This window comes from Psittacula echo, assembly GCF_963264785.1.
Source record: "Psittacula echo genome assembly, chromosome: 1".
Classification (NCBI taxonomy): Eukaryota; Metazoa; Chordata; class Aves; order Psittaciformes; family Psittacidae; genus Psittacula; species Psittacula echo.
The window spans coordinates 108,336,366-108,363,760 of NC_137735.1; the positions used below are offsets into that span (position 1 = coordinate 108,336,366).

General features: G+C 40.2%; 1 protein-coding gene across 3 annotated transcripts in view; it reads right to left on the bottom strand.

Annotated features, from left to right (window-relative positions):
• PHF21B (PHD finger protein 21B) overlaps window positions 1–20,496 on the bottom strand; it is a gene marked incomplete at its 3' end in the record, with an annotated part of 163,380 nt that extends 142,884 nt beyond the window's left edge. For 2 of the 3 annotated variants that reach the window (XM_080628821.1, XM_080628820.1), the window contains exons 1-3: window positions 19,768–20,496; window positions 19,089–19,121; window positions 18,740–18,805 (exon numbers count right to left, since the gene is read on the bottom strand). In XM_080628821.1, coding sequence (XP_080484947.1) covers window positions 18,740–18,805; window positions 19,089–19,121; window positions 19,768–19,821 — 153 coding nt within the window. In that variant the 5' untranslated portion in view covers window positions 19,822–20,496. The remainder of the gene's footprint in view (window positions 1–18,739; window positions 18,806–19,088; window positions 19,122–19,767) is intronic. The other variant, XM_080628822.1, reaches the window with a different exon arrangement.
• Between the last annotated feature and the right edge of the window lie 6,899 nt (window positions 20,497–27,395).

Here is a 27,395-nt window from a genome sequence, read left to right on the forward strand (position 1 = left end):
CGTCAAGGACAGCACAACTGATCTGTAGCCCACTGACTGAAGGCAGTGAGAACTACTTGAGCCGGTAAGGAAGTTGAACTGAATCCAGGCTGTATGCCAGGGACCCTTTCAATTGACTTTGAAATGGCTTTGGGTCTGGGTCTCTACTGGTGAGGAAAACACTGACTAAATCTGGAGAGGAAAGAACATGTTGAAGGTAACTTGGGAAAAAGTCACTTCTGAGCATGTTTCTTGGAGAATTCCTACAAATTTAGTGAAGTTTAATGAGTCCGAATGTCAATTGTTCCTTCCCATCAGAGAACCCTCAGGGGCTGCTGGACTAAGGCTGACACTGGAGATAGGAACTCAACTGATCAAGGGCCTGGGGACAGGGACCAGAGGTGCTGCTGTGATCAGTCCCTCCTGAACAACGTACACATGGGGCTGTAGTTACAGATGGTTTTCAACAAAAGCTCTCACTGTAGAAGCACTTAGTCTGCTTCAGCTGAAGTCAACAGTAAAACTCGTATTGACTTCAGCAAGAGATACTATAGGCCATTGTCAAGAGCTTTTGAAAATCCAATGCTGCGTCATTAAGCTAACACAGCAAAAAGCAGATCTGTTGAGCAAGAAAAGTCTAGCTGCTCACACTGACACTTCTTAGAACCGAGCTGCACTTAACTGCACTATTTACGCCTTAAGGAACAGACCAAAGAGCATGCTGGAGAGAAAATGCAACCACAGATATAGAACTGCATTTAAAACCAGACTCCTTGTATTCCATGCAAGCTTCTGACTTTAATCCTGTAATGTTAGCTTTACATACGCACACTGTTTCCTACCCCCCACTGTGATCAGTGTAGTTTCAGTTTGAAAATTACATTTTGTTACATCATCTATAGACTCGTTATACTTGGAAGCATCCCATCTGCAAAGTGATTCACATGACGCTGCATAGATATAAAATTCCAGAATGATCCAATACAATGTTTACTTCCAGCTACTAAGTCCAACTAAGCTGGGGGGAGGGGGAAGAGGGTTGAGTCTGATGCAAACCTGTCTTCAGCTCTTACAGACCGTGAAAATACATGGGGAGCTTTTCTAACCTGCCAACCACCAGGAAGTTCCAACATCCTTAACAGGTAGTCTTAATTTAAGATGAGTTACTCCAAAGAAGTTTGAAATAATTAGCCAATACCTGAAGGCCGTGGTCAACTTTGTGAAACAATCACTGCCTCTTTACACTTCTACATACACTAGTTCTTTGTGAAATAAACACACCCCGGCTTCAACATGAAAATCCAAACTACGCACCCTTGCAAATCAATGTACTTATGTGTATCTCTGCATCAGAACACAGTAGTTACCAAAGGAAATGAGGGGAGACAAAAAGAAATTAACAGGGTGCATTTATTGATAGGTCTGTTAAAATCCCACTTTTACTCATACAGACCCAAGTTCTCCACTAGCGTAAATGTATCGATTTCAGAAAGCTCTAAACTAGCAGAAAATATGACCCATCCCCCAGATGTCCCATTTGCAGAAACAAGCCTACAGGATGGCAAACAGCAAATTTCAAGTACCCCTGTAAGAACTGTGGTTAGTCTAAAAGCAGTTTCGATATTACAGCACTCCACCAACTTCTGCGTACATTGTAACTGCGTTACTCCTGGAGTACGCTGGAATCAACATCAAGCTCTCTGCCTCAAAAATTCATAAAAGATCAAGTCACAGAGTTAAGCTCAACCTGCCCTTAGAAAGGAAGTACCAGTGTCTGGATAGCCAATGTTTAAGACAAAACAAAACAAAAACATAGCAACTCTGTATTATCAACCTTAACCACATAGCTCTTCTATGAATTTTACAATGCAAAGGTTATCAGCAACAGCATGTCACATGCTGAAACACTTATGGTAGGGGAGATAGCTTTAAGTGGCTCTTCTTCTATCTAAATTCATATCTGTAATTTAATTTTTAACTTAATTCTTAATTTTAAGAATTCGCATAATTCTTTACATTTTCATAGTCCTTTATATTTGGAGAAGGCCAGAGATATAACATTAACCAATTCAAACCGCTGCACTGAAGTAAACTGGTAAAAAATTTCACCTATTTCAGCTATGTGAAGGCAAACTTTGGGTTGAGTAAAATAACGACAATCCTTTCCTTTCAAATGTGCCCACATGCATTATTGCCTCTTAGTAGCTTTCCTGTTTGAGTTTTTCAAACACCAAAAAACAACCTAAGTGTTTATCTGCTGGCTCAGTTCATTAAAGTGAAATGAATGGCATCTTGCCCCTTCACATCATACACAGCTCCTCTTCCTCCCATGGGAGAAAACAAACATACGTCTGTCTCTATTTGTAAAAAGCAAGTTATAATGTGCATTGGTCAGGCTATGGCAAAAAGCAAGTTATAATGGGCATTGGTCAGGCTTTGGTCAGAGAGCCAAAGCTCCACCAATTCTCCTCCCCCTAGATGGCAGCCAGTACCTCTGAGCACAGAAAGGAGCAGTGTGAAGTGTGGAAACCTCCTACTCTCCTCCAGTGAAAATGCTGGGAGGCCACGCAGAGCCTGCTAATACGGCAGAACCCCACAAACACAGCTTTTTAAAATACACTCCTACTTTTTCTAACAATAGGATTGATAAGATGAAACAAAGAGTTTTACACCTTGAATCTCTAAAACTAGCAGACTCTGGCACTTCAGTTAAGGTGGTAAAATATCATTTTAATACCCTGTGCTTCTCACAGCACTTTTTCTGGGAACTGAAGGGAGAGAAGGGGAAAGCTAGAGGGATAAATCTGTGCCTTTCAGTGTTCAGCTGACAGATACAGAGGAGATACAGGAAGTTTTACATCAAAATTCTTGAGAGAGAAGGTGGTGTTTTTTCCAGTTACCATCAATACCCTTTTTTTGTCAGGCTGACCTTTCTGTGTATGTTGCACCAACATTACATCACACTTGCTTTCTTTTCACCTCTCCCTCCCCTTTTTTCTGTCATCCAAACTCAGAAAAGCATAGGCTGACAGGCCAGACTTCACTGCTGTCCCTTACTGGCAGAAAGAAGAAATAAGAATTAAAATACTGCCGCTGCTGCTTTTCTTTATGACAGTGTTTAACACTCTATCTGAGTTTATTAATCGCAGTTTCGCAAGCTCACTCATTCACTTTCAAGCATGCATCTGTACAAACCATGCCATCTTCTGGTGCTTCCTGGCAGCAAAGAAGAAATAGCAGTGTCAGAACTTAAACTGTCACCTCCATCTCTTGACTGTGTAGAGAGCCCTTTCTTTTACACCCTGAATCCAAGCACAATGCTGCACTCTGCTAAAATGTTTCAAGCCTCTTCTAGGTACCAAAATCACGATGGAGCATGAAGTGCCAGAAACCTTCTGACTTACTGTGAGAATCCCAATGTGGTCCTACAAGCTAGGTCACCAACCTCTGTTTTGAAAAAAGAAAACCAAAACCACAAACCCCCTCTATATTCAAATTATTAAAAAAGACATTCCTATGACTGATGCTTTAAGAACCAGAACATAAAATAATTTGAAATCAGTTTCTTAATATGACAAAAGCATCTGTGCATCAAGAAATTTACGACAGCTGGAACTGACTCCCAACATGCAGTAAACAGAGACTGGCTAACACTCTGAGTTACCCTTTCATCCCCTAACATTTTTTGCATGTCCTGGAGAAATAGTTCCAAACATTACAGCTCTCACAGAAGTTGCTGCTATGTGTTTTCTTTCCCAGCAGCCAGCCAAGGCTCCTCAATGCCTTTGTATGTCACAGATTCCCCTGGATGTTAAGAGACTGGCTGTTTGCTTCCACTTTCTCTATTGGAAAGTTGTCTAGAAACTCATTCTTCTTGTCACTTCTTTGAGACCAACACAAGACCCAACCTTCATTTCTATTGTAGTTGCAGTAAGAGAATCACTGTATAATTTACCTTTACTCAACGTGTATCTCTCAAGTTTTAAAGAAACAATTGTTACACACCAAGCACACCACTATACACTAATCCCTTAGCATACGCAGCTCTCCATTTAATTATGTGATGTAGTCATGTGTTTCTATGCAGACTCATTACTGTGGAGGAGTGTCACACCATTGAAAAACATCCTGACAGCATGAATTCATGACTGAGTGCCAGGAAGAATTGTATAAGGTCAACTATATCTGTGGTAGCTGAGCATCTTCTGGGGAAGAGAAGAGTGGTCAGTTACGTTATGGCACAACCCTGATACCACTAGGTCAGTGAGACCTGACCTAACCCAACTTATACAGTCCCCAGTCCCACCACCACTGGCATTTTGATCCCCTACCAGGCTGCTTACACAGCTCCTAATAGCACTGGTCTACAGTGGTAAAGTTTGGGGTCCAAAAATACTGCTTTTTAACAAAAAGGAATATTGGAAGACTACTCATTTGTTCCCTTCTTTTATAACAGCCAATATTATTCAACTTTAAACAATGCCACTAGTATGCTTTTTTTTCAGTTACATTTGCTTACTTTTCTACAGTGAGCAAAATGTTAAGAGTAAATTAAGCCAAATAAGATTCAACTATGTTTATGAATCACATTGATTTTTCTGCGTCTCATGTACCAGATAATGCTACAAACATTAGGAATCTGAAAAGAGAGGCAGTAAAGATAGGAAGCCAGCTGGGAGCCAAAACTACCAGTGTGTAGTGGAAGTTCAGTTTTCACTGTATGATTACCTGCACTACTCCTTATGAACATTTACATTAGAAACAGATAATCTTAGTCATGGCAAGTGATAGCATCAGACGTCAACATCTCTCAGGCAGTGTTGATGTATTTTCTTACTTGCCCTATGAAAGCTGAGGTAGCTTTACCTAAAAGAAAAGTAAGAGTGGGTTATTTGTGCATTTTCCTAGGTCAGCTTTAAATTACCTCTTGGTACACAGTAAGGGAAGAAAAATGACACATCCATTCTGGGAGTTAAGAATAAATTCAAATTAAATGATTCAGCTTGAAACCACTACACTAAGCAGAGATATCATAACTCTAAATAGAGAGTTATTCAAACATTTTAACATGGACATCTGAATATAGAAAGGCTAGTAATGACATTCCAGTAGAGAAAAATCAATCACACCTCCAGTTACAGCTGGTAATTAAAATAAGGTGGAGTATATTAGCCTTAAGAAATAAAAGTGCACAGCATTTCAAAATGTCTAACCATTAATGATTTCAGTTAAATTAAAACTCAGTTTGCTGCACATTTCCTGGGTATAAATTCAGCAAAGTTTGTTCCATGAAAGAATGGATCAACTTCATACTTCATGCAAATAAACAGAGTAAGACTGAAAAGTGTGCATAGGCATACCAGTCCTTGTCTTAACTAACCACGTAGCATCAAACTTGCAGAACAGAATTTCTGCCTATTATCATTAGCTTATTAGGCTTAAAATGTTAGCTTCTATTTCTTGTGGGACAAGAGGAAATGTCAGAAGTGGAAACTGCTCAGACCTATGCCAGCTATGGGTATGCATACAGTCACAACCTGCCTGCTAGCAGTTCCTCCAGAGAAGCTCCTCAGCTTGCCAGGAAATGGGAAAGACAACCATCTTCCCATCTCAAACTTTTAACTATCCCTCTTGATCTCCCACCCCAATACTGGGGTCTCCCTGTTGTGTTCACAAAGAACCCATAAGCTTAAACATTTCTCCCTTTATTTTAGATATCATCTCTTACACCTGTTTCTCATTCTCTTTGAGTGTTTGGATCTCTATACAGTCTGTAATCCTCTTCTGCCAGGTGAAAATTTTTTTCTCCTTAAAATATGAAGGGTGCTTATGGCAAAACAATTGAGTTAAGCAGAATCTGACCCTTGAAACATAAATCTCTGTGCCCACTTCTCCTCCTAAGCCATTTCCACTAAAAAAAAACCAAACAAATCACTAAACAAAACAAAACAGGAAAAAAACCACTCAAACATTTTGGATGCTCTTAGTATAGACAGAGGACAGTTATCTCAGAATAATATTGGATAGGCTTGTAAAGCAACCAAATAATTTCTGGTTTAGACTGATTCATTGCACATTCAGCATATCAAACCAAATTCCAATGGACATCCAGTATTCCATTTCAAGTACTAACTTCAAGCCTTTCTAAGTTGAAATAGTGTAATGTATTTGAAGGAATTGTTCCTACCTAATGGATCCTTAACCTGGGAAGGTAAAAATACTTCAGTGGATCATAACCCAGCAGACTATAGGAGCTCGGACCTCAGCTGTGTCCAGAATCTTCATCATAATAAAATTCAGGTCATGTATGTGTCCAATCTGGTGAGAACAATGCATCTGAAAAACTTTATATGTTCACATGATAGGTTGCAACAGCCCAGCTGATGAATACATAAGTATCTCCTGATAAAAAGATCTTTTTCAAGCAATAGTGAATCATTAAGTAAATATGTAGTAATTTTTGTCTAGTTATTATTTTGACTTTGTCCTGGCTTAAACCACGACATGGATTACCATTTCAAAGCTATTTTTTTAAAGAAATTACTGCAAGTGACACCAAAATCTGAAGGTTTAGCCCGTTTTTTGAGAAACACCATAGGCAAACTAACAGTGGCATCAGCTGAAACCAGCTTAATGAAAGACTCTTAGGGACCAAGTAAAACATTGTAACAGTGGTTAGGCAATTTAGGACCCTTTTTTTACAAAGAGTAGCTTGGTGATGGTAGAGAAAGTTATATCCACCTGGTCAAGATGCTTGGAAAGTATCAACAGTCACAGTTCAACTGAACCCAACAAAACTGCTAACACTAGTAGAACCAAACAGTGCCAGCCAGTAGAAGGACCTTCAGGAAATACATTAGTAGATTTCAGACCAGCTTTCAGGACATCAGATCATCTTACAAAATCCATCATTACCATTTGACAGCAATCAGTTTAATAGGTGGTAATTTCAAAGAGCAAGCAGGGACTGAACTGCAAAAAAAATCACAACTCCTCAACTTTGAGAAAATAACTATATGTATAGTATTTTCTATAAAACTATGAACATCTTTATAGGATAGCAAATCCATAACAGTGGATGGAACGGACTGCCTCATCCAGCCTAAGTAACATGCTTGGCAAAGACACTCAAAGATGAGTTTTGGGGAAAGTTTATTCTGCCGCTGTGTATGGCAAAACATCAGTTACTATTGCCTTCAATTTATTACCCACTTTGCACTACCTTATGGTCTGGGAGTTCTGGAAGGCAATATCATTAAGCCAAGCACTAAATGCACACAGGACAAAGGCAGATCCAGATCCAAAGAGCTTACAGTTCAGCTCTTTAGAATGAAAAGCCAGAATGACTTTAATTAAGAAAATGCAAAAGGAAAAAAAGAGAAAATAACCAACTATAGCCAAAATTTTTCAACCAAGAAGCCTGAAACCCAAAGCTTGAAACCAGACTTAGTCTCATAAATAAAAATTATATATTAAAGGTGCCAGAAATACGAGTTCACACTGAAGGCCTCACAAGCTCTATGACTTAAAAAACTCACGAATGCAAACAAAAATCAGACTCACAGCCAAGAATATAGACTGACGCTCAAATTCTATTCTTAAAACAGGTCTCTGGCCTTTCTTCCACCCACCTAAGGCATATATTAAATCCAAGTGTTGGCATAGATTTCAACCTAAGTTCCATCAGTTGTTATGAATTTACACCCAAGTCTCAACATCACTGCACAGGAGCTGCTGATGACTCTCTTTAATCATCAGTGCTAGTCCTCTGTGTATGTTTGCACACACACATGGGGGGGAGAAGGGATGAATCTCCAGTGTCGAAAAAATCAGCTGAATGCTGCACTCCCACACTGAGTTTGGCATATGAAAATCATAGGCTTTTCACAATCCTCAGTTATATTATTCATGCAGAATGCACTCAGCTTTCTATTGTTCCTGCTCTCATTGTTTATAAATGAGTCTTTGCTTCATCTTGGGATGGAAGTTCCTTTAAGTATCCCTTAGTAAAAGTACTTCTGTAATGAGGTGCAGTTCTAGTGCTCAGAGGGTTAAAGAAGTTTCCGGAAATGTTTGTGTTTCTGAAAAAAGAAAACAAACAGTATTTTCTTTCTTTATTGAAGGAAAAATGAACAACTGGAGCTGGTTGATTTGTTTTGGCCAATCTGATACACAGGTTACTAATTGCTTCCTAAATGTTTTGGAAAATAATTAAATTCTTCATTTTGTTCTGTTACCACAATATTTGCAAAGGAAATTTCTAAATATGTTAAGACTCTTGCTTTTATACCTCACTTATATATTCCCAGCGCTATCACATTAAAAAAAAATTACTCTGAGACATGGTCTTCAAATGTCGTGCATAGCGTAAATACTATTTCTCATGACAGGACATGAATTGTAATCAGAAACTGCCGGTCCCTTCTGTTATGGCCAATACAGCTGCAGAAAAACATATAACCCTTTGTCTAGCAATACTGCAAATTTCATGATTTAGCTTGTTTGACAGTTCAGGCTGTCATCATTAATCCTGGTGATGGTGCAAGATTCTGATGCATTTCCCCAGCTTCGAGTTTTTTCAATCCAATTTAAGTTAATAAACAGTGGAGTGAATTGTAAAAGAAAAAAGTAAGTTCATCACATGGCAACTTAATCACTTTTGGCTTCAGAGGACATCCTTCTGCTTTGGGTCTAATATCACAGCATTTTAAAGGTAGGTGGGACTGTGTCTTTTCCTCCACCATTTGTGGCACACTTTCTGCTTTTAAAGTTCAAAGGACTTCTTTTACGCTCTTATTAAGGTTGAGATATTGCAGATCCAAAGGGGATAACAGGCAGACTGTTGCCTGACATACTGAAACCAGAAAACTGAGTCAAATTTATCCATCCATATTTTAGAGTGAGAATAAATTTCTGTTTTGAACTAAAGATTCAAGAAACATAACAGTTCGACAGTTATTGGAAATACATTTACATTTTACTAATGTTAAGCAAATAAATAATTAAATCTCTCTCAAAACCATCTCCTGTCTACTTGCAAATACCAATGGACTTTATGAAATTGACGGGGTTTGTCTTTTTAATATTAAACCCTAACATATTAGCTCTTAACACAAGTGTAATGAAGCCCTCCCCAAGAGCAGTATCTCTAAGCCAACAATCTCTATCTTCTTTGGGCTCTCCTAACACTCTGGACTGCTTTCACCTGCCCTCTCCTCTTCTCACCTGCTTCTCTCCCTCTGGCCAGATTCTGATTTTTATCGCACCAGTGCAAAATCTGGGTAACTCCAGGGAAATATATTTCTGGATTTACACCTGCCTAGCCAGCAGAAAATGTAAATTGGGCTGAATAGTATTTTGTTCGCTCATAAAACGCATTTTTTCCCCCTTTAATTTATGAGAAAAAAATAATGACGTCTAGATTCTATTGGTCATACAAATAATCAGTAGCTCTGCATTCCTTAACAGACCCTATTGAAAAAGGCTACTCACAGACTTTTCCACTCAAACATACAAACAGAACTTGGTCTTCAATTAGTAACAGAGAGAACAAAAAGTATTTATTTCAACAAAGATAAGTAGTATAGGTCATTTGAAGGAGTGACTAACACAGTATTTCAACTGGGCTTAAAACAACAGTTATTTGTTTATATATTTGCAGTTTAAGTGACAGGTTTTGTCTAAGAAGAAAGAAAAAAGGTTGCAAATATCCCTGTCACTGCTATATTCCAATTAGTTTTAGAGGAGTAGAGACGATAGATTATAATAACCCTGTGTAACACTGGAGAGTAAATAACCTACAAATCTTGAAACTCGCCTGTGTGCAATGAGGACTAGCATGAGTGGAACAAATTCAAGTTAAAAAGTGCATTGAAAGAACCTTGGGTTGTTTTTTAATTTAAATCCATGCCTATTCAAAACAGTCATATCTGAATTTCTAAGAGCAAGCAAAATCACTATGCATTTACCATACTAAATGCCTTTTTCATCAACTAACAAAACAGAACAGATACAAATGAACCAATCAGGGATTTCGAGTGAGCTATCAGTGCTAGAAAAGCTACTCTGCACATTCCAGTTGAGTCACCACAGAGAAGTAGAAAAAAAAAGGAAAAAAAAAAAAAGGGGGGGAAATAAATTACTGTGTGCAACTCCATCTGTAAACTGCTTCTCCCGCACTGGTATGTAATAAAATGTGTTGCTAAGATACAAGCTGCTAAAGAAGTTCATTAAAGGACACTTTAAACAAAGCTGCTAGACTCTTTTCCCTTTAAAGACTGCTTATTTGGTTCTGTCCCTTGTGTTTATAATTAGATCCTCTATATGAGAAATTGTGCTCCATTCAAGCCCACTCAGCAAAGAATGTTAATAAAATAACGTAAATAAGGCACTGGCTTAGGTTGCATGTATTTATGGGCTACAGAGCTGTTGATAGAAATACATCAGAGTTCCACTTGTATTTTTAAATGAAAAATTAAGCTTCTCCAAGTAGCTTCTTCCCAAGCTGGAGAGCAGAAATGTCAGCTCCTGCACCCAGCATTAACTTAACTTTCAGAAAATACTTTCAGGCAAAGAAAACTGGCTTCTTGCCCAAAGTTTGGAGTTTCTGAGATGCCTCTCATATAAGCTTTTATGTGTGAGCCTTTGTTATCTACACTGAGGTAAAGGCCAAGATTGTTTATGTCTTTCACCTGGCAAGCTTTATCTTTTCCATCTGTGTATGAGTTCCTGGATGTATGTTAACAATTTTCAGAATTTCCTTGATCTTAAATATGTTAACAACACAAATAAGACTATTTTGTCACATTTTCATTGCCAGGAAAGATACGTTATCAGAAAGGTCTTTATCTCATCTTATATAAAATACTTTTAGTCTCCGTAGTAACATTTTCATGGTAGGTGTATTTTGGCTTTTGTTTTGGTTGAAGGGAAAAGAATGGGCAAGGCATACTTTGCATTCCCTCATTGTGGTGAAATTACATCTAAAGAAGTAATTTCAGCATTTATCTGTTCAGCACTTAATAACACATGAGATGCATAAATCACAGATCAGAGTTAGTATCAGTGATCATATAGGAAATGTTACTTGTCACTTTGTAACTTGCATCTCATATTAAATTCTGCATCACAGTCCCCAGTATGTATATATTTTTAATTACATTTTCAGGCTCATTTACATGCGCATATTGGCTTTCTGCCTGAATGATATCAAAGAGAAAGACCTTATGCTCATGCCCAACCACACATACGCACAAGCACATTTACACACAGAGTCTGCACATTTCTGAGAATGGAAGCTTCTCTCATCTTTCTCATTCTTAAGAAGGCTTCAGTTCACCAATAAATCTTTAGGCAATCTTAGCTGATTCAAAGCGCTTTAGAAAAATGGAAAATTACAGAAAATGCAGGTTAATTTCTGCACATGTCAAAAATATCAGTGATTCTCACTTGACTCATGTTAATCAAAATGTAATACACATTTTCACTTTCTGTAACCTTGTGCGATTTTTCATCGATAGCTGAGTTTGCACAGAAGGGCTATTCCATTCTTTCTCACTGGGTAAGAGGTAAGCTACATCTCAAAGTACCAACATGATCAAGTTAAATCAGTGTGGAAAGGAAAACAACCTATACACTACACAGATCTAACTTCTGTTTCAAGACTAATTGTATGTTTCTCTTGATTAAATGCAAGCAATCAGACAAACTTTCAGGCCAACACACTGTTCTTGCCACAGCCTCAATGCCCAGGCTCTTAAGACTAAGTTCCAACTCTAAAAATAAGATTGCCTCTAAAAACCTCAAATTAACATAACCCATCATATCTACAGAATTCCCAGGTACTTATTGTTTTGCTTTTACTGCAGCTGCATTTAGGGCCAGTTCTCTGGTTTACTTTTATTCAGTCAAAGGGTCATTTTGAACTCCTCCATGGGTTAAAAAAAGAAAATACATCCTCCCATTTTTCCCCTTCCTCTATATATTAACCGGAAGGGTCTGCCTGTACATGTGCAAAGAAGCCCTGTGGTACATATTAGATTTCAATAGATGCTTACTATTGGCAGTCGCAGGTTGTAGCTAGAACTAAGCCGCATCAGCAATTTCATATGACACTCTGGAAATTGCTACTACATAACAATAAGTAGCTGAATCAAAAAAAGAAAAAGGGAGGGAAGCATGTTTAAGGAAGCACATTTTGGCTCAAGAAGAACATTTCCAAATAAAAGTAGTACCATCTTAAGTTAAAAAAAAAAAAAAAAGCAACAACAAACAACCCAAACCAAATAAAACAAACAACCCACAACAACCCATACATTTATATCCATGCATACAAGGGAAGTGTGGTTAAGGTGATTCAGCTATGAGGATTGGATAAACCAAATACAAGTCTGTTAGGCTGAAATAACCGTCTACTTTCATGGCATAAAGACAAATCTGCATTTCAATTAGTATAATTCTTTTTTCTTTTTTTTTTTTGTTCTTCTTTGTTCTTATCTTAAACTTGCAGCCCATTTTCATACTTCCTTTACGTCCAACTACTCTGTGTGTGCAAATTGCCCTCCTTGACATCATGGCCACACATACACCATTTACCACAGCCTTGTCTTATTGATTTGCAAACTTCTACCCTTTAACTCTATTGATTAGAAACTGTGTTAATGCTTCAGATTTTGTTTTGGGGGACAGAGGGGAGAGGGAGGTATAATTTTATAATCAAGTGCAAAAATACTGCATATTTTATCTTTGATCACAAAGAGAAAGGCATAGAGAGAAAAGTTAAAAGTAACTCTGTATTAACGTGCCTTTATACGCCTTCATGCTTTCAACTTGAAAATCAAATCTGGAATGAGATGAAAAGAGATTTTCTCTACTGGAACATACCAGAAGTGCTTAGAGTGATGCAGTACCTCATTGGAAATGTGAGTTAAAATTACCACTCAAAACCCTTCTCTAGCACCATGTTATGGAAAGAAGACATTTAGAGACATATTCTCCTTCTCTTCCACAAGCAGAATGAGTCCATGGACAAGATCCTGAAGCAAGGTGAACTAGTATAAATGCCTGATGTGATACACTGCTCTGGATAAGCTGCATACATAGGACAAACCAGTGAAGAATTTGTTTCATTAAACCAGAGCTCTAGACAAAGACTCCTGCAGAAGCACCACTTTTAACTGTCTAACTGTGTGTACTAAAAAACTAAAATAAATTCTAACTCCGAGACATAGAGTTCCTATATAAAACTCTACATCCAGTTTCTCTGAAAGGGTCTCCCCTTTCAAAGGGGATGTATTGTGTACATCTGAACAAATACCTGTTTCCTGCAAGTATAAATTAGATACTTTACAATGTGTAACAGGTAGCAAGTACTGTTAGTGTAAAATCAGAAGTGAAATAAAAAGGTATTGTTGGCATAATTCCTTTTTCTGAATAGACAAAGGCACTGTAAGGAAAAAATTGCTAAATCACAGGGATAATCATCATAGCCAGCTCCTCTAATGAGGCATCATGGGATTACTGGAGTTATTATAAGAGTCATCTTATTGAAGAAATTCAAAGTTAATTGAAATCAATTGTACTGTTCTGACAGCAGGTGTTTTAAGTGGCTAAAATATCAAAGTGAACTCTTTAAAATGGTTAGAATGAATGTAACATTTACTTTTCAACTCTTAGCCCTGCCAAGTGATATACTGTACAAGTACAGAAAAATGTACAGTCAAAGAAAAATGCTGGAATGAAATAGCATTTCAGATGCCAGTCAAGCAGCTACCAAACAAAAGGCGGTTCTAACCACCTCCAGTGCAAATTTTCATACAGATGTGTGATTCCCATGAATCTTACAAGGGCAACCTAACAGAAGACAGAAAGCCACAAGTATACATATTTCCACTGTGTTTCACCTCTATGAAAATGTCCTTCATTATCCCCTTTCCCCAGTATGAAATACTACTGAAAGCACAAACAGAATGCTAGGATTGCCATTATGCAAGTTTCTTCTCCAAGGAGATGAAGACAAATTATTCCCTACTTTTGTCACTTTTTCTACAGATAGCAAAAGCAACCAATAAATTACTAGCTGATTCTAGAACTTAAAAAATAAATAAAAAATAAAAAAAAAAAACCGAATTGAAGCTTTCTGAATTACAATCCAGAACTAATCTTTACTTTAATGCAGTAAGCTTCATTTGATTCTGCAGTTGTTCAGATTTCCCAGCAAAGTCAGCAAGACCTCAATGTGCAGAAGAACTGCGAAGTCAAGCCCATATTTAATACCTGCTGTCTTTGTGTTTAAAGACTCAATGCATTGATTGAAAAGTTTAATACTTCAACTGGGAGCTCATCACCCTGTCTCCCTCGACTTCACCAAGTCATACATAGATGCAATTCTTGCCACAACAAATGGGAGTGCTGTGTGTACCTTGGGACAGAGTTTGACATTAGGTTCAACTTGATTTGGAAACGCCTTTCAGGTTTTTCTTCAGTTCTCACTGAAGCTTATAACCCTTTTTTACTTCAACAATTTTGAAAGTACCCAGCCGTATGAAATACTGAGCTTTGGCAAATACCAATAATTTACCCTTTAACATGGGTAAACAATGCTGCCATTTCCAGGCACAGCACAGCATGAATTTCAACAAACCAAAAACACACTTTCTCCTTTTCTCCCAGCCAAAGATACAACATCAGTAAAACCAGACATCTTGAGCTAAATCGTTTCCAACAACTTGCGTAAGAACTGTACTTAAATTTTAAGAAGTCTAACACTTTCCACAAATAGGCTTTGCTGGTGATCACCACAGGCAAAATACAGTCAGCGATTTAATTTCAGATATACTACCCAAAAATACAAACCAGCAATAACACAGGATGGGAAAGTCTGCCTGACACTAATGTTGATTTTCTGCATAGATAGTAAATTATGGTAAAGAAATGAGGCAGTGCATAAGTGAATGGCATACACATAATGTCTTTCAGGAAGACATATTTTTATTACTGCGCTCTAGGACAGGCTGTCTGAATTCAGAGTTCACTGCAGTTGAAAAAAATAGTAGCCCACACATGCTCATTGTTAATTTTTAAGACCTGGCTTACCACCTAATGCTTATATCAGTAACAAGTAACTTCTAACTGGAGGTTAAAGGTTTGTGTATTTGTTTATCTTAACAATTAATAAGAGGCAACTTTCTAAAATTAAAAGACCCTTAATGACTCTTTAAGGACATAAAGAAAGCAAGAATCACATGCAGCAGAGCACCTCTGGTGTGCTTTAAGGCCAATGCTGGCTCTTATGATAGCTCTTTTATTTACATATAAATGCTTGTTGCTTGACAATTTAGATAAAAATGTTACCGCTGCTCTGCATGTGCTGTAGATTGAAGGTGTAAAACCACTGGACCAACTAATGGAGTCTTCACACATCATATCTTGTTAAAGAAGAGGTAACCCACTCTCAAATGCTATTACAATTCATCAAAACTATAGCAGATGAAAGATACTCTTCTAACAAAAGTCTAACTTTTGTCTTTCTGAGTTGGATGCCAAATTAAGTATTGACTGAAGCTGCATCATTTCAATAATGAAAATGATGGCTCTGCGGTGCTTCTTTGAAAGCACTGAGAAAATATTAAAACTGCATTTAATTCCATATTTCTCTAAACAACCAACATAAAAGAAGTATCAATGGCTGGCCAGGGATCCTTAATTAAGTTGCAACTTAAAATCCAATTGTGCGTAAAAGTCTACTTTATACATTTACTTCATTCACCAAAAGTTGAGTTTGTCATTCAGTCTTTTCTCTCTTTATTTGTAGCTTTCAAGAAATGGAAATACTACCAGAAATGCCAATGACTACAATGGAAAACTGATGAATAGGGGTACTGAAAGATAACCCTCACTCCTGCTGTATTTCTAACAGATGTGGATGATGTGATCATCCATTCATTTTACTATCTGTTTCATCATCCACATGTGCAGTTTAATTGAAATGCAATTTTAGCATCTTTTGTATTCAGTGCATGCACAATCAAAGGTATACATTATTGAATTATGAATTAGTTGTGCCTAAACAAATCTTCGGGGGGGGCAAGGAGGGAAGGAATGTAAATACTTATGTAGAAATAACCACCCTACTTACATTGCCTGCTTAAGTGTTTTGGCATAGCCACAAAAGTGAGAGCTTGACGCCTCTAAAAGGCTCCAACCTTAGCCCATCTATTGTCTCAGTAGCCTTCAGTGCACCTCCTGCATGCCCTCAAGGACCGACAGTTCATTTATAAGCCATTACCTAACGAGCAACTACTAATTACAGCAAGTCTGCAAAGTTACACCACCATTTTATGACTTGGTCAAAGGCTAAGACCTCCACACTCATTTCACTTGTGACCCAAGAAAGATTTCAGTTTAGACCTCCAGAGGTGGCAGTCTGGAGCAAAAGGACACCACACAACCAGCCAGTCTCTCATTTATAAGTTCCTGTTGCACAGGACGACAAAATCAGTAAAAAAAATCTAGGGTTTTGCCTAAAACCAGTAGTTTCCTGCTAGGCCAAATAGGCTGTTTACAGAATTTTAGTATTTTACGTTTAGTTACTTCATAGTTTATAGATTCATTTATAAGGTTATGAGAAGGGCAAGTCATAAATATACGACTGCTTACTAGTTAGTTTAGATTATACATAAATATGTTGTGCAAGCATAGCAAAAACCTTTTTCACTGAGCTGAATCAGAACATTCAAACTGTATTTTCAAATGTGTCTCTCTGCCTTATCTAAATTCCAACATGACACATAATAAATAGCTTCTCATTTACTATGATCATAAAAATTTAAACAGCCTTGAAATAGTTGCTACAATACAGGGGAAAATGATCAAATGTATGTTCTAAATACCCACTTAGAACAGTAAAACTATTTCCATATTGAAGAAAGAACACATAAAGATGTATTGTTGCAGTAAAGGCTGTTACCTTGTTTAAAAAAAAAAAATCTTCTACTCAGTATAGTAGTATTAGACTCAACAACTTGCTGTTTTACACTGCAAAAAAAGGACTAACAGCCCTTAGCTATCACGTAGTGTCAGATTTGCTTTAAAAAAGAAAGTATCTGATTTGATTCTATACAGTGATTAAATATCTTTGTGCTCTGCTGAGTAGGGTATTCTATCCCCTCCCCCCTCCAAAAATGGCATCAAAGCAATCAAAATGGTAATGTTCAGCATGAATGGGGCCCCATCCCCCACCTTCAAACTCTGCAGACTTTTCTCCATGTTAGAAGAAACCAACACCCCTTCCTCACAAAATGGAAGCTTCCACTACCAAATTGAGAGTGCTGACAAATTCTGATTACAATAAACTGGAAGGAAAAGGGTGGCATATAACCACTACCACCTATGTGCAAAGATTATATATGCACGGATCACTTTTCAACTTTAACCACAACTCCGGCAAAACAAAACAAAACAAAATCAGGGGAAAAAAGAAGGGGAGAAAAGGGGTGGAATTGCACACGTGCACCTTCGCTTCTTCCCGGAGGTCCCTGGCCGGGGAGGAGGCGGTGGCTGTGGGGCTGGCAGCGCGGCGCCCCACGGGCGCTGTCCCCAGCCCCGGTGCTGAAAGGGCTGCTGCATTCCGGTGGAACCGCGCTCGCTCCCGTCGCCCGCGGGGCCGGGAGCCGAGGGACGGGGAGGGGAGCTCAGCACTGCCGCGCCGGCCCCCAGGGGAGAGGGGCATAAGGAGCCGGGGGGGTGGAGAGGGAAAGTTAACCCTGAGGGGGGGTGGCTCAAGCAGATCTCCTACTGGCTTTGTCAACTGCACTTCCTGCACTGGAAGTCCTGGAAGTGGGGACAGGGGCCCTGGGGGGAGGTGGTGCGGATAGTTCGGTGAGTGTGAATGCGAGTGTGCGGGCGTGAGTGCGTGCACGGCGGCGGCGGCCGCTGTCCGCGGTGCTGAACGCCCACCGCCCCCCGCCGCGCCCGGCAACTTTCCTCCCGGGGGGCGGGTCACTGGCGGAGCAGCGGTCCCGGGGGTCACTCGGCACAAAAAAGAGGGACGAGAAAGTTTGGGGAGGGAAGGGGGAAAGAGAGAGGGGGGAGGGAGGGAGGTTTCTGGTTTGTTTTGTTCCCCTCCCCCGTTTTATGTATTTTTTTTCTTCCAGCAGCTGAAACAGGTTAATCTGTTTTTATTCATATTTTTGGAAGGGGGGGAAAAGTGAAAGTGCCTAAGTGAACTCGAATCAAAATCTAACACGTCAGATCAGACCAAGGGAAGAGAAAGGCAAGTGGGGAGGAAAAAAAAAAAAAAAAGAAGAAAAGAAAGAAAATAAAGTGATCAATAAAAATCAGTTTTGTAATCAAATCCAGCAATGGCTCCTAACTCGGCTCCAGCCTCCTCCCTCCCAACTCTTGCTCGGCACATTACACGGAAGTGCACAAAGTAGCCCAAGACAGGAGAATTTTCCATATTCCTAAAACATGTCGACCAACTCAAAATGGACGCCTCATTTTTTTTTTTTTTTGTACGTTTTAACTACTGCTTATCTTTCTACTACTAGTACTAAAATCACTCCTTCCCCCAGCAAGACATTCAAGACTCCGACCTCATTTTGAAAACATGCATTTTCTTACTTTACGCTTAGGAAAATGGATGTTATATTCCCTGCTGTCAGTATTTTTCAGCTAACGCAGACACTTTTCGGATGTTTAGATAGTGCATTGTAAAAACAAGAAGAAAAACCAAACACAACTGAATCGATCTGTTCCTTACTTGTTTCTCATTAAGAGCTGCTATTCTTGATTGCCTTTCATGGATTTGTTTCTTAAGATCCCCGTTCTGCAAAAACGGCAACAAGATGCATATTAGAGGCAAAGTGTAAACTAACCCCTGTAATGAATAAACTTGCGATCTAGAAATTGTTCAAAGGCAAAACCGTTCCACCAAAGCCATACGAAAGCATGCACACACAAAACACCCTCCTTAGTAAGAAAGCTCAGTGCAGGCTACAAAATGAGATCTCTTACTGATAAAGTTTCTCATCCTGCTGTCCCAGCACAACTGCGCTTATTACAGCAGGGATAAAATACTGAATAAGAGAAAAAAAAGGATCTGCATTTACCTGTGGATCTTGCTTCATCTGTGCAACTAGTTTCTAAAAAAAAAAAAAAAAAAAAAAAAAAAAAAAAAATCACCCCCAAAAAAGGAGGAATTAGAAACTGTTTCAAGTTTAATGGATTTTTTTTAAATGTATGTATGTGTGTGGACGGGGGAGGGAGGGGGGTAAGGAACAAAGAGGCAAGTAAACACTGCGAGTCAGTTTCAAGCAAAGCTCATAAATATTCAAGTCTCGTCCTAATCTCTCCAACACACACACACACTCGCACACACTCACTCACACTCACGCACACACACTCAGCACTATCACCGACCGCAACGTTAACTCCGCATCTCCACAACGCACACCACATACACACACACACACAAAAACCCCAAACCAAAACTCAGCCAAACAAGCCGCAAAACTACTTTGGCGAAGTGTTCGCCATTGCCGCGGGGGGCCGGGGGAGCCCCGGGGGTCCCCGCCGCGGCCTCGACCCCCCCCCTCCGCCGCCCCGGCCGCGGCTCCGGCCCCGCTGCCCCCCTCCCCTGATCGATAGACCCTGCGACAAGAAGCGAAGGCTACTTGGTAAGCATGCACCACGGGCTCCCTTCCGATCCTCCTCTCCCTCTCAAAAGCGCCGGGGATACGAGAGCATTTTTTATTTGCTTATAATTTTATTGTTGGTATTTTTTTTTACCTGATGACATTGGATTTCCACTTTTAACGCCTCTTGCAAGCTGTGTAGCTCCATCCCTGCAACTTGCCAGGCACTTTCCTGCCACTTTCAGATCCGAATGAAGTTTTTTTTTTGTTTGTTTGTTTGGTTTGGTTTTTGGTTTGGTTTTGTTTGGCTTTTTTTTTTTTTTTTTCCTCCTCCCTTTCTTTCCTTTTTTTCTTTTGCTTCTTTTTTTTTGGCTTTTTTTTTTTTTTGGCTTTTTTTTTTTTTTTTCTCTCTCTCGCTTTTTGCAACCGACCCGCTGCCAGGCAGCCACCCCTCCCTCCACGGGAAAAAAATAGGAAGTAATTAAAAAAAGAAGAATAAAAAAAGGAAAGAAAGACCAGAAAAAAATAATAAAAAAGTTAAAAATAATAAAAAGGACTGGCAGTAATAATAACAATAATTGAAAAAAAAATAAGGAAAAAGCGACAACAACAGTCGAAAGAAACAACTACTCAGTCTGCAAAGCAAGTTCTTTGCCTCTTTGCTGGGGACACAGACTCATCACTCACTTTCCGCCAAAGTAGGGGGGGCCCCTCCCCCCGGCGCCCCCGCCCGCGCGCCCCCGCGCCAACCCCCCCACTCCCACACTCCCCCCGCCACCGCCTCCTCCCCTGCTCCGCCCCGCAGCCGTTCCACCGCCTCCCGCCGCCAATGGGGACGGCAAGGGGCTGGGAACGGGAGGGACTATATTTCCTCGGAGTGCGCGCCTTGATTTCACTTTGCCTGGGGAAAAAAGTTGTGCCTCGGCTGTCAATGCTAATTCGGCACTGGTGCCCGGATGGACGGGGGGGGGGGAGTGTTGGAGTGAAGGCTTGCGGCCCGCGCATGCGCCCTCACTCCGCCGCCGCAGCCGCCGCCGCGGTAGCCGAGTGAACAACAAAGTGTCGGCGCGCGCGCGCGCGCGCCCTCGCTCCCCTCCCGGTTGAGGGCTCGCGGGGAGAGGGGCGGGGCGAGACTGCCCCCGCAAACACGCTGATCGCCCCCCATCGCTTCAGGGCTGCCGCCGCCACGGGCGCTGCTCCGTGGCTCTACACTCCCGCACCCCCACGTTAAAAGGGCTGTTCTTGGGGCGGGAGAAGGGACCTCCCCGCCAGGCGAGAGGCAGGTCCTCAGCGGCTGGGGAGGGGGAAGTTTGTGCCGGTCCCGTTTCACACGCACGCACGCACGCACGCACGCCCCCTCCTCCCCCGCGCCATCTTCTCCGCGTACTCTGCTGGTCCCCGCTCCGCTTCTCCCAGTTCTATATTTCCCTGTCCCAGCCGGCACAGGATTAGCTGCTACCCGGAAAGCCGTTCTTCGCCCCGTCCCGCCACAGGGTGTGGGGAGGGGGTGTGCCCGCCCCTGGGGCGGCTGCTTCCCCCCCTGAAAGAAAGAACTTCCGCAAAAACCTTCCCCAAAACCTTCACCCCTCAGAAAACTTCTCTGAGCAGCCCGATCTCCTGCCGGCGTCCCGGCAGCCCAGGAGAACCGGGATAATGCGTGGCACAACCGGCACCTGCAGGAGGTCCCGGCTTCGGCACCGGGTGGGGTTTCAGCCAGGTCAACGCACAGCTTCAGGAAGCAGGGAGGGCGTTTTCCCCTTGGCAGCGCATCGAGTTGGAGTTGTTCACCGTTCACCTCATACTCGGCCTCCTCCAGTACACCAGAAGAAGCTGCTCCACGCCTGGGTTGTACCGAGCCCAACAGTTGGTGTCCTCGCATCCCAAAACGGGACGTCATACCTGAGTCACGTTAAAAAGCAAAGTGGGTTTAGAGGAGCTAAAACACTTTTCTGGTGGGCAGACTGTTTTCAGGTCTGCAGCTGAGAGCACAAGCACCCAAACAACAAGTTGCAGCAGCTAAAGGGGCAAGACATGGGACGTCTGGGATACTCTTCATGCAACCCTCTCAAACAAACTTGCTGCTGAGGGGATGAATGGCAAGACGGAGCCACAGCCGCAGTTTAGTTACTAAGTAACAGCAAAAAGACTTTAAACCGGAAGGGTTGGCTTAAGTGGAAACCCGAGTTCATCCAAGTCAAGCCACAGTTCCTTGGCTGTCTGCAACAGATCCATGTGCCACTGGGTCACTCAGCACCATTGATGAAGTCTAGATCAGCTGCGGACAGAAAGATATCACCTTTACGTGTCCATGCAGCACTTTCGTTCCACAAACACGTGACCCAGCTTCAGGTCGTATGGGCAGACACTGTCTGATCCAGCATCAACCCTGCTGTCAATTTTGTAAAATACATTTAAACTGGCAGCACAAATTTATATGAAGTCAATATTTTGCCATGCAGCTGCGGTAGTCTCTATGCAGTAATAGGAGCTGTGCAGTTAGATTTACTGTTGTCTTAACGCATAGCCAGAGTGGGGTTGGAAGCCAAAAATAATGCTCAGAATAAATTTATTAATAACAGTCAAAATTTAGGACAAGTTTTAACAAGGAGTTAGCTGATAGAGTGCTAGGGACAAGAACCTTGGTGCATACATACTCCCATTCCTGCAACAATTGAACGCTGGTATTTCATTTAAACTGCACTAAAACGTTAGGTTGAAACGCACCCTAAATGATTAGCCACTATTTAAAACACCACTGTCCTCCAGATGTGCTTGGGTGCCAATTTTAATAACCAATTAAATTCATTACAAAACTAATTAAGGACACCAATATAGCACCAATACCAACTTACATCAACCATACTGTAATAAAAACTTTGAGATACAACATGCTGGCAGTCTGAAGCAGTGTATCCAATTTTCATTAAACTTCTGAAATATACTTTGTCTGAAAATAACACAACTTCTTACATTATGATCGTACTAAGGTTCATGGAGAAATATTCTCAGCCTGCCAAAATTAAGAATAAAGACTAAGTTGAAAAATTCTATTAACCTTACAAGTAAAGAAATTATTTTAGAAAAGCCTTATTCAGGTTAGTTATGTTTATTATGGTTCTGGACTACATTTACAGCATTTGTTTAGTGTCTGCACACTGCTCAAATAGGTAAAATCAAGAACTTAGTTTCACTCTTTTTCACAAGATAATGTCTGTTTTCCACAGGGTATTTGGTATCTGGATTGAAAACATTGGAGTTCTTACTGGGAAGTTGTGTAAAACACATTAATCTGCCAAATACATTTGTGCAATAACATTATGCAGTCACCTATAAAAATGTTAACAGCTTTATGCAGTTTACTTGAAGATTATGGTGGCAAAAGTCATCCTACTTGCTGGAGGGACACAAGAGCTCAGTGGGCTTCCCTTCCACCTCTTCATCTGCCTAAGGGACACTTACAGTTTAGCTGGAAAATGTGAAGGAAATGGGAGACCAGGTAGAATGTCTGGCGGCGTTGCAGAGGGGTCTGCTTAAGCATGGAAATTTATGATTGTTGCTAACAAAATGAAAGTAATGTTATAGAAGTGTGACATGTCATGTGATTAAACACATTTTTGATTGACCACTGGAAAGATTATCCTCGCTCTTAGAAGTTGTGGAACTTCAGAAGTCCTCCAGAAGAAACTGTACCCCTCTTTTCTCCTTACAGTGGAGATCATGTTCCGAGCCTGGATGAGGACTTTTAGACAAAAGTAGTCTGCAGTCCTGGAGAAAAGGTGTGTGTTCTATAGTGAAATATAAATGTAACTTCTCTGTTGCCAAAAGTTTTGTTGGTTTCTATGTGACTTTGTTTGGATGAATAAGAACCAAGAGGCCAATTTTACAAACACTTCTGCTCATGGAAAGCTTTATGCATATGCATCAATTTGAGAGTCCTTGGTAATAAAGTTACTTATGTGCACAAGCGTTTCTAAATCACACACTTTTTTTCTGCAACAAGTTACTGCAAAAATGTATTTGATAGATTGACCTACCTCACAGGATTACCTAAAAATGCACTGTACAGCATCAACAGAAAGCCAGTAAATAACACTTTTTGTGACAGTATTTCCTGCATACAGAGACTCAGGCCCAATCATTGTATCTAGAACACAAACCACACAAAAGTTCTTTCTTCTAATGCTTCTAATTACAGGTAGCCAGGAATCCAACAACCGGGAGTCAAATCTCAGACTTCAAATTCCTACAAGAGGTGATGATGTTCCTTCCTTATTAGATACAATTACTGATTCAGAGGAAGACTTGCAAAGCTACAAAGAAGATCAAGACACTTAATTGCGTTTGGTAATGTCATATTTCTCTTACCCTTAACTTGGAAAATCCACATCCCCACATACCCTCACTTTCCTGCAAAGAGTGCTACAAAGGTGTGGAGGAATAAGGTAATGGACCATGATTTGTAAAGACAATCAGTGGCTCTTCTGCAGAAGCCATGCACTTTGAATGCCTCTTCCCAAACTGGCAAGGAAAAGTATCTGAAGATAATAAGATCCTGGGAAGGTGAACAACAAGGGAGCAGCTGTTTTACACAGGCTGCCTTGGGAAAGTACTTGAAGTGAATGGCAATGTACAATGCAGATTCATCTTTGTACAAGCCACTATCAATTTTCCTATGAGAGCAAGGGCTCTTTTTGCAGGTGGGAATAGCCAGTTATAATAAAAGTTAGGAACCAGATAGGTAAGAAAACAGAAGAGCAGAGCATGAAGCCACACTGAGGGGCTTAAGGTGAGCCAGACTATCCAAGATACGTAGTTTGCTCTGTATTTTCTGGATACCTCCATCCTGCAATATGTTCCTCCCCCTTTTAGGATCATCTCTCCAGCTTAACTGAGAAGACACTTTAGAGAACAGGAATTATTTTATGGAAATAACTTTTTCCTCTTCCCAAAGCCAACTTAATCAGGGACTAGAAACCTTCAGGAAAAGGCAGATTTGATCAGGAAATTCAGGAGTTCCCTATGATTACCAGAGGGAAGGGATATGAAGAACAATTAAATGCTGGTGTCAAAGATGTGCAGGAGGCTGCAACATTCATCTAAAGATCTGATCCTCTGGGTTCATTTCTAAGTCTTTGACATCCTCATTGTCTCATTACCTGGAGTGCCCGTATCTCCACACTTCCATCACCAGAGCTGCAAATTGTTCACTTTTCACAGGTTCAGAAGTTAGCTCTTCCATGTAGTTGCAAGAGGAATTGCATCCTTTCACTTCCTTGACTTGAGTAAAATCAGGGTCACAGGATCAGAACTTATTCTCTTTTTGTTGTTTCCGCATCATGCATTTGAAAGCTGAGAGGACCCCAACTATTAATGGTGCATTGTTAGACAACAACAACATCAGACTGCATTTCAATCCCTTTGGGAATTCAGTATAGGAAAAAAAGAGCTTACCCTACCAACCATGATAAAGACCTCTGCTGAACTTTGGCAACACTCTCTTAACTGGAATTCCTCAAGCTATTATTCCTGGTGTGCAGCTTTCTTCCTCATCTTGTTGTTGTCTTTGGGTTGTTTTTTTGTCAGCAAGCTTTCAGTTCCCTCCAGATGCTGTTAAACTCACATACTTTATCCAACCTGATCCTGGTTCCTCAGATGGTTCTAGAAGTATAATGACATGGCAGGAACAGGTGCCTGTAGGTGAGGCAAGCACTAAGATACTTAAGCATATCTTCACTAGCGATCTGACGTCTAGTGATCTTCCCACGATACAGACAATCCTTTCACCTACCCCCTTCCCCATCTCCTGCCAGAAAATCTCTGACTCCGAAAAACATTTATTCCTCCAAGGCAGAATGGAAAAGAAACAGCAAATCAACATCTTACCAGATTTCTCACCCTGTTGGTTTTGAGTATGTAATATTGTCATTTATGAACTATATGATGTAATAGAGAGTATTACATTCAGCAATAATCTGAAGTTTGGAGGACAAATAGGATAGGATGAGAGCTCAGCATGATTGTGACTAATTGGAGAAATGGTCTGAAAAAGTAATCTGCAAACCCATGTGAACAAGTATTAGAGACTAAATGTATGCAGATATAATCAACTTCACAAATACAGAGATAGGAACTAACTGCTTAGATAGTAATTCTGCAGGAATGAGTTCATAATGGATCACAAGCTGAGAGTCAAAAACAATGTTATTGCAAAAAAAAAGGGCTGAGACGCATAAACAGGATTGAAGTGATTAGGATACATGAAATAATCCTTCTGCTTTATTCAGCACTGGCAAAGTCTCAGCTGGACAGCTATGTCCAATTTTGAGCACTGCACTTCAACAAACACGTGGCTGAATTGGAGGGAAAGCAAAGGACATTAGCAAGAGCAATCAGAGATCTAGAGAATGTTTAATCTGCAAATAAAGAGTTAGTTAAGGGCTTGCAGTTACTTAGGCTAGCAGGATGAACATACTAACAGTCTTCAGATATATAAAAAGAGGAAGGGAATAACTGGTTCTTCTCATCTCAGGGAGAGAACAGGAAGGGTTAGATTTACATTGCAGAGAGAGATTCAGAAAAAACATTAAAAAAAAAAAAAAAAAAAAAAAAAAAAAAACAAACAAACAAACAAAACCCCACATATTTAAAGGCAAAAGTAGGTAATGCTAGTACACATTCCTTTTGGAGATGGTGGAATCACTGGTACTGGAGATCTCTAAGAAGAGGTTAAACAAACCGTCTCCAGAAAAGACAGGAGAATGGTTTCATACCCTCTTGGAGAAATCGGAGAGGCAAGATGACCTCTTAAGACCTTTTCTGGATCAATGTACTATTATCTCTCTGATGATAAAGCTGAGACATCATATTAGGATACCCTAAATTGTATCTACTACCAGCTCTCCTTCTTCTTCACAGGGTTCCCCCTGCTAATACTCAGCTGTCCTGTTTTACGTTTCACTCTCTAACTGACCTTGCAGAAGTCTTATTCCCAGTTACCCAATTAAAATAGATATTAACCTTATGTCTTGCAACATATTGCTTCTGTTGTTATGATTACTTGAATAGCAAAAGTAGAAAAAAGTTATTATTCCATATTTCCATCTTCCAGTTACCAGCATCTTTAGACTTCCTGTCATCTTCATATGGGGGAAGTGATGTTAAGAGAACAAACACTTTTTCTTTGTAACAATTCCAAGTGTAAAACTTAACTTGAAGGAAGTCTAAAATACTGCTAGTCTTTAAATAATTATCAAGATTTTCCTGAACGTATTTATTTTCTTGCTTTACTCTTTCCACATCTGTAGAAATTATTTACACATACTGACTTCTCAGAAATACTCTTAGTATGAGTCAGGACAAGCACAAGATCCTTCCTAACTCAAAGACTCTAGAGGCTAGTAGATATAAACACAATCTCCTGGCTTTCTTTGTTGAGAGAAGGGTCACATCAAAAGCTGTAGAAGCTACAGTATCTATAAGAGAAGACAGGGTGGTGTTCTAGGGTATTGGTATAACCTAAAAGCCGATACACAGTGATTTTAGAGTGCAGCCAAAAGGCTATACTCACTTTGGCCTGTCTCTAAAAGTTACTTCTACAAAATTAGCATTCACAATGGAATGTCCTGCAACTTTTCTGCAGTCTTTGTCCTATCATTATAAGAGCAAATTTCCTCCTCCTTGCTCTAGCAAGGTATTCAGGATTTGACTAATGGGATTTTTCTGACATGCTACATTCATTCATATCAGCTGCATCCCAGTTTTGGAACACCGATTTCCTCAACA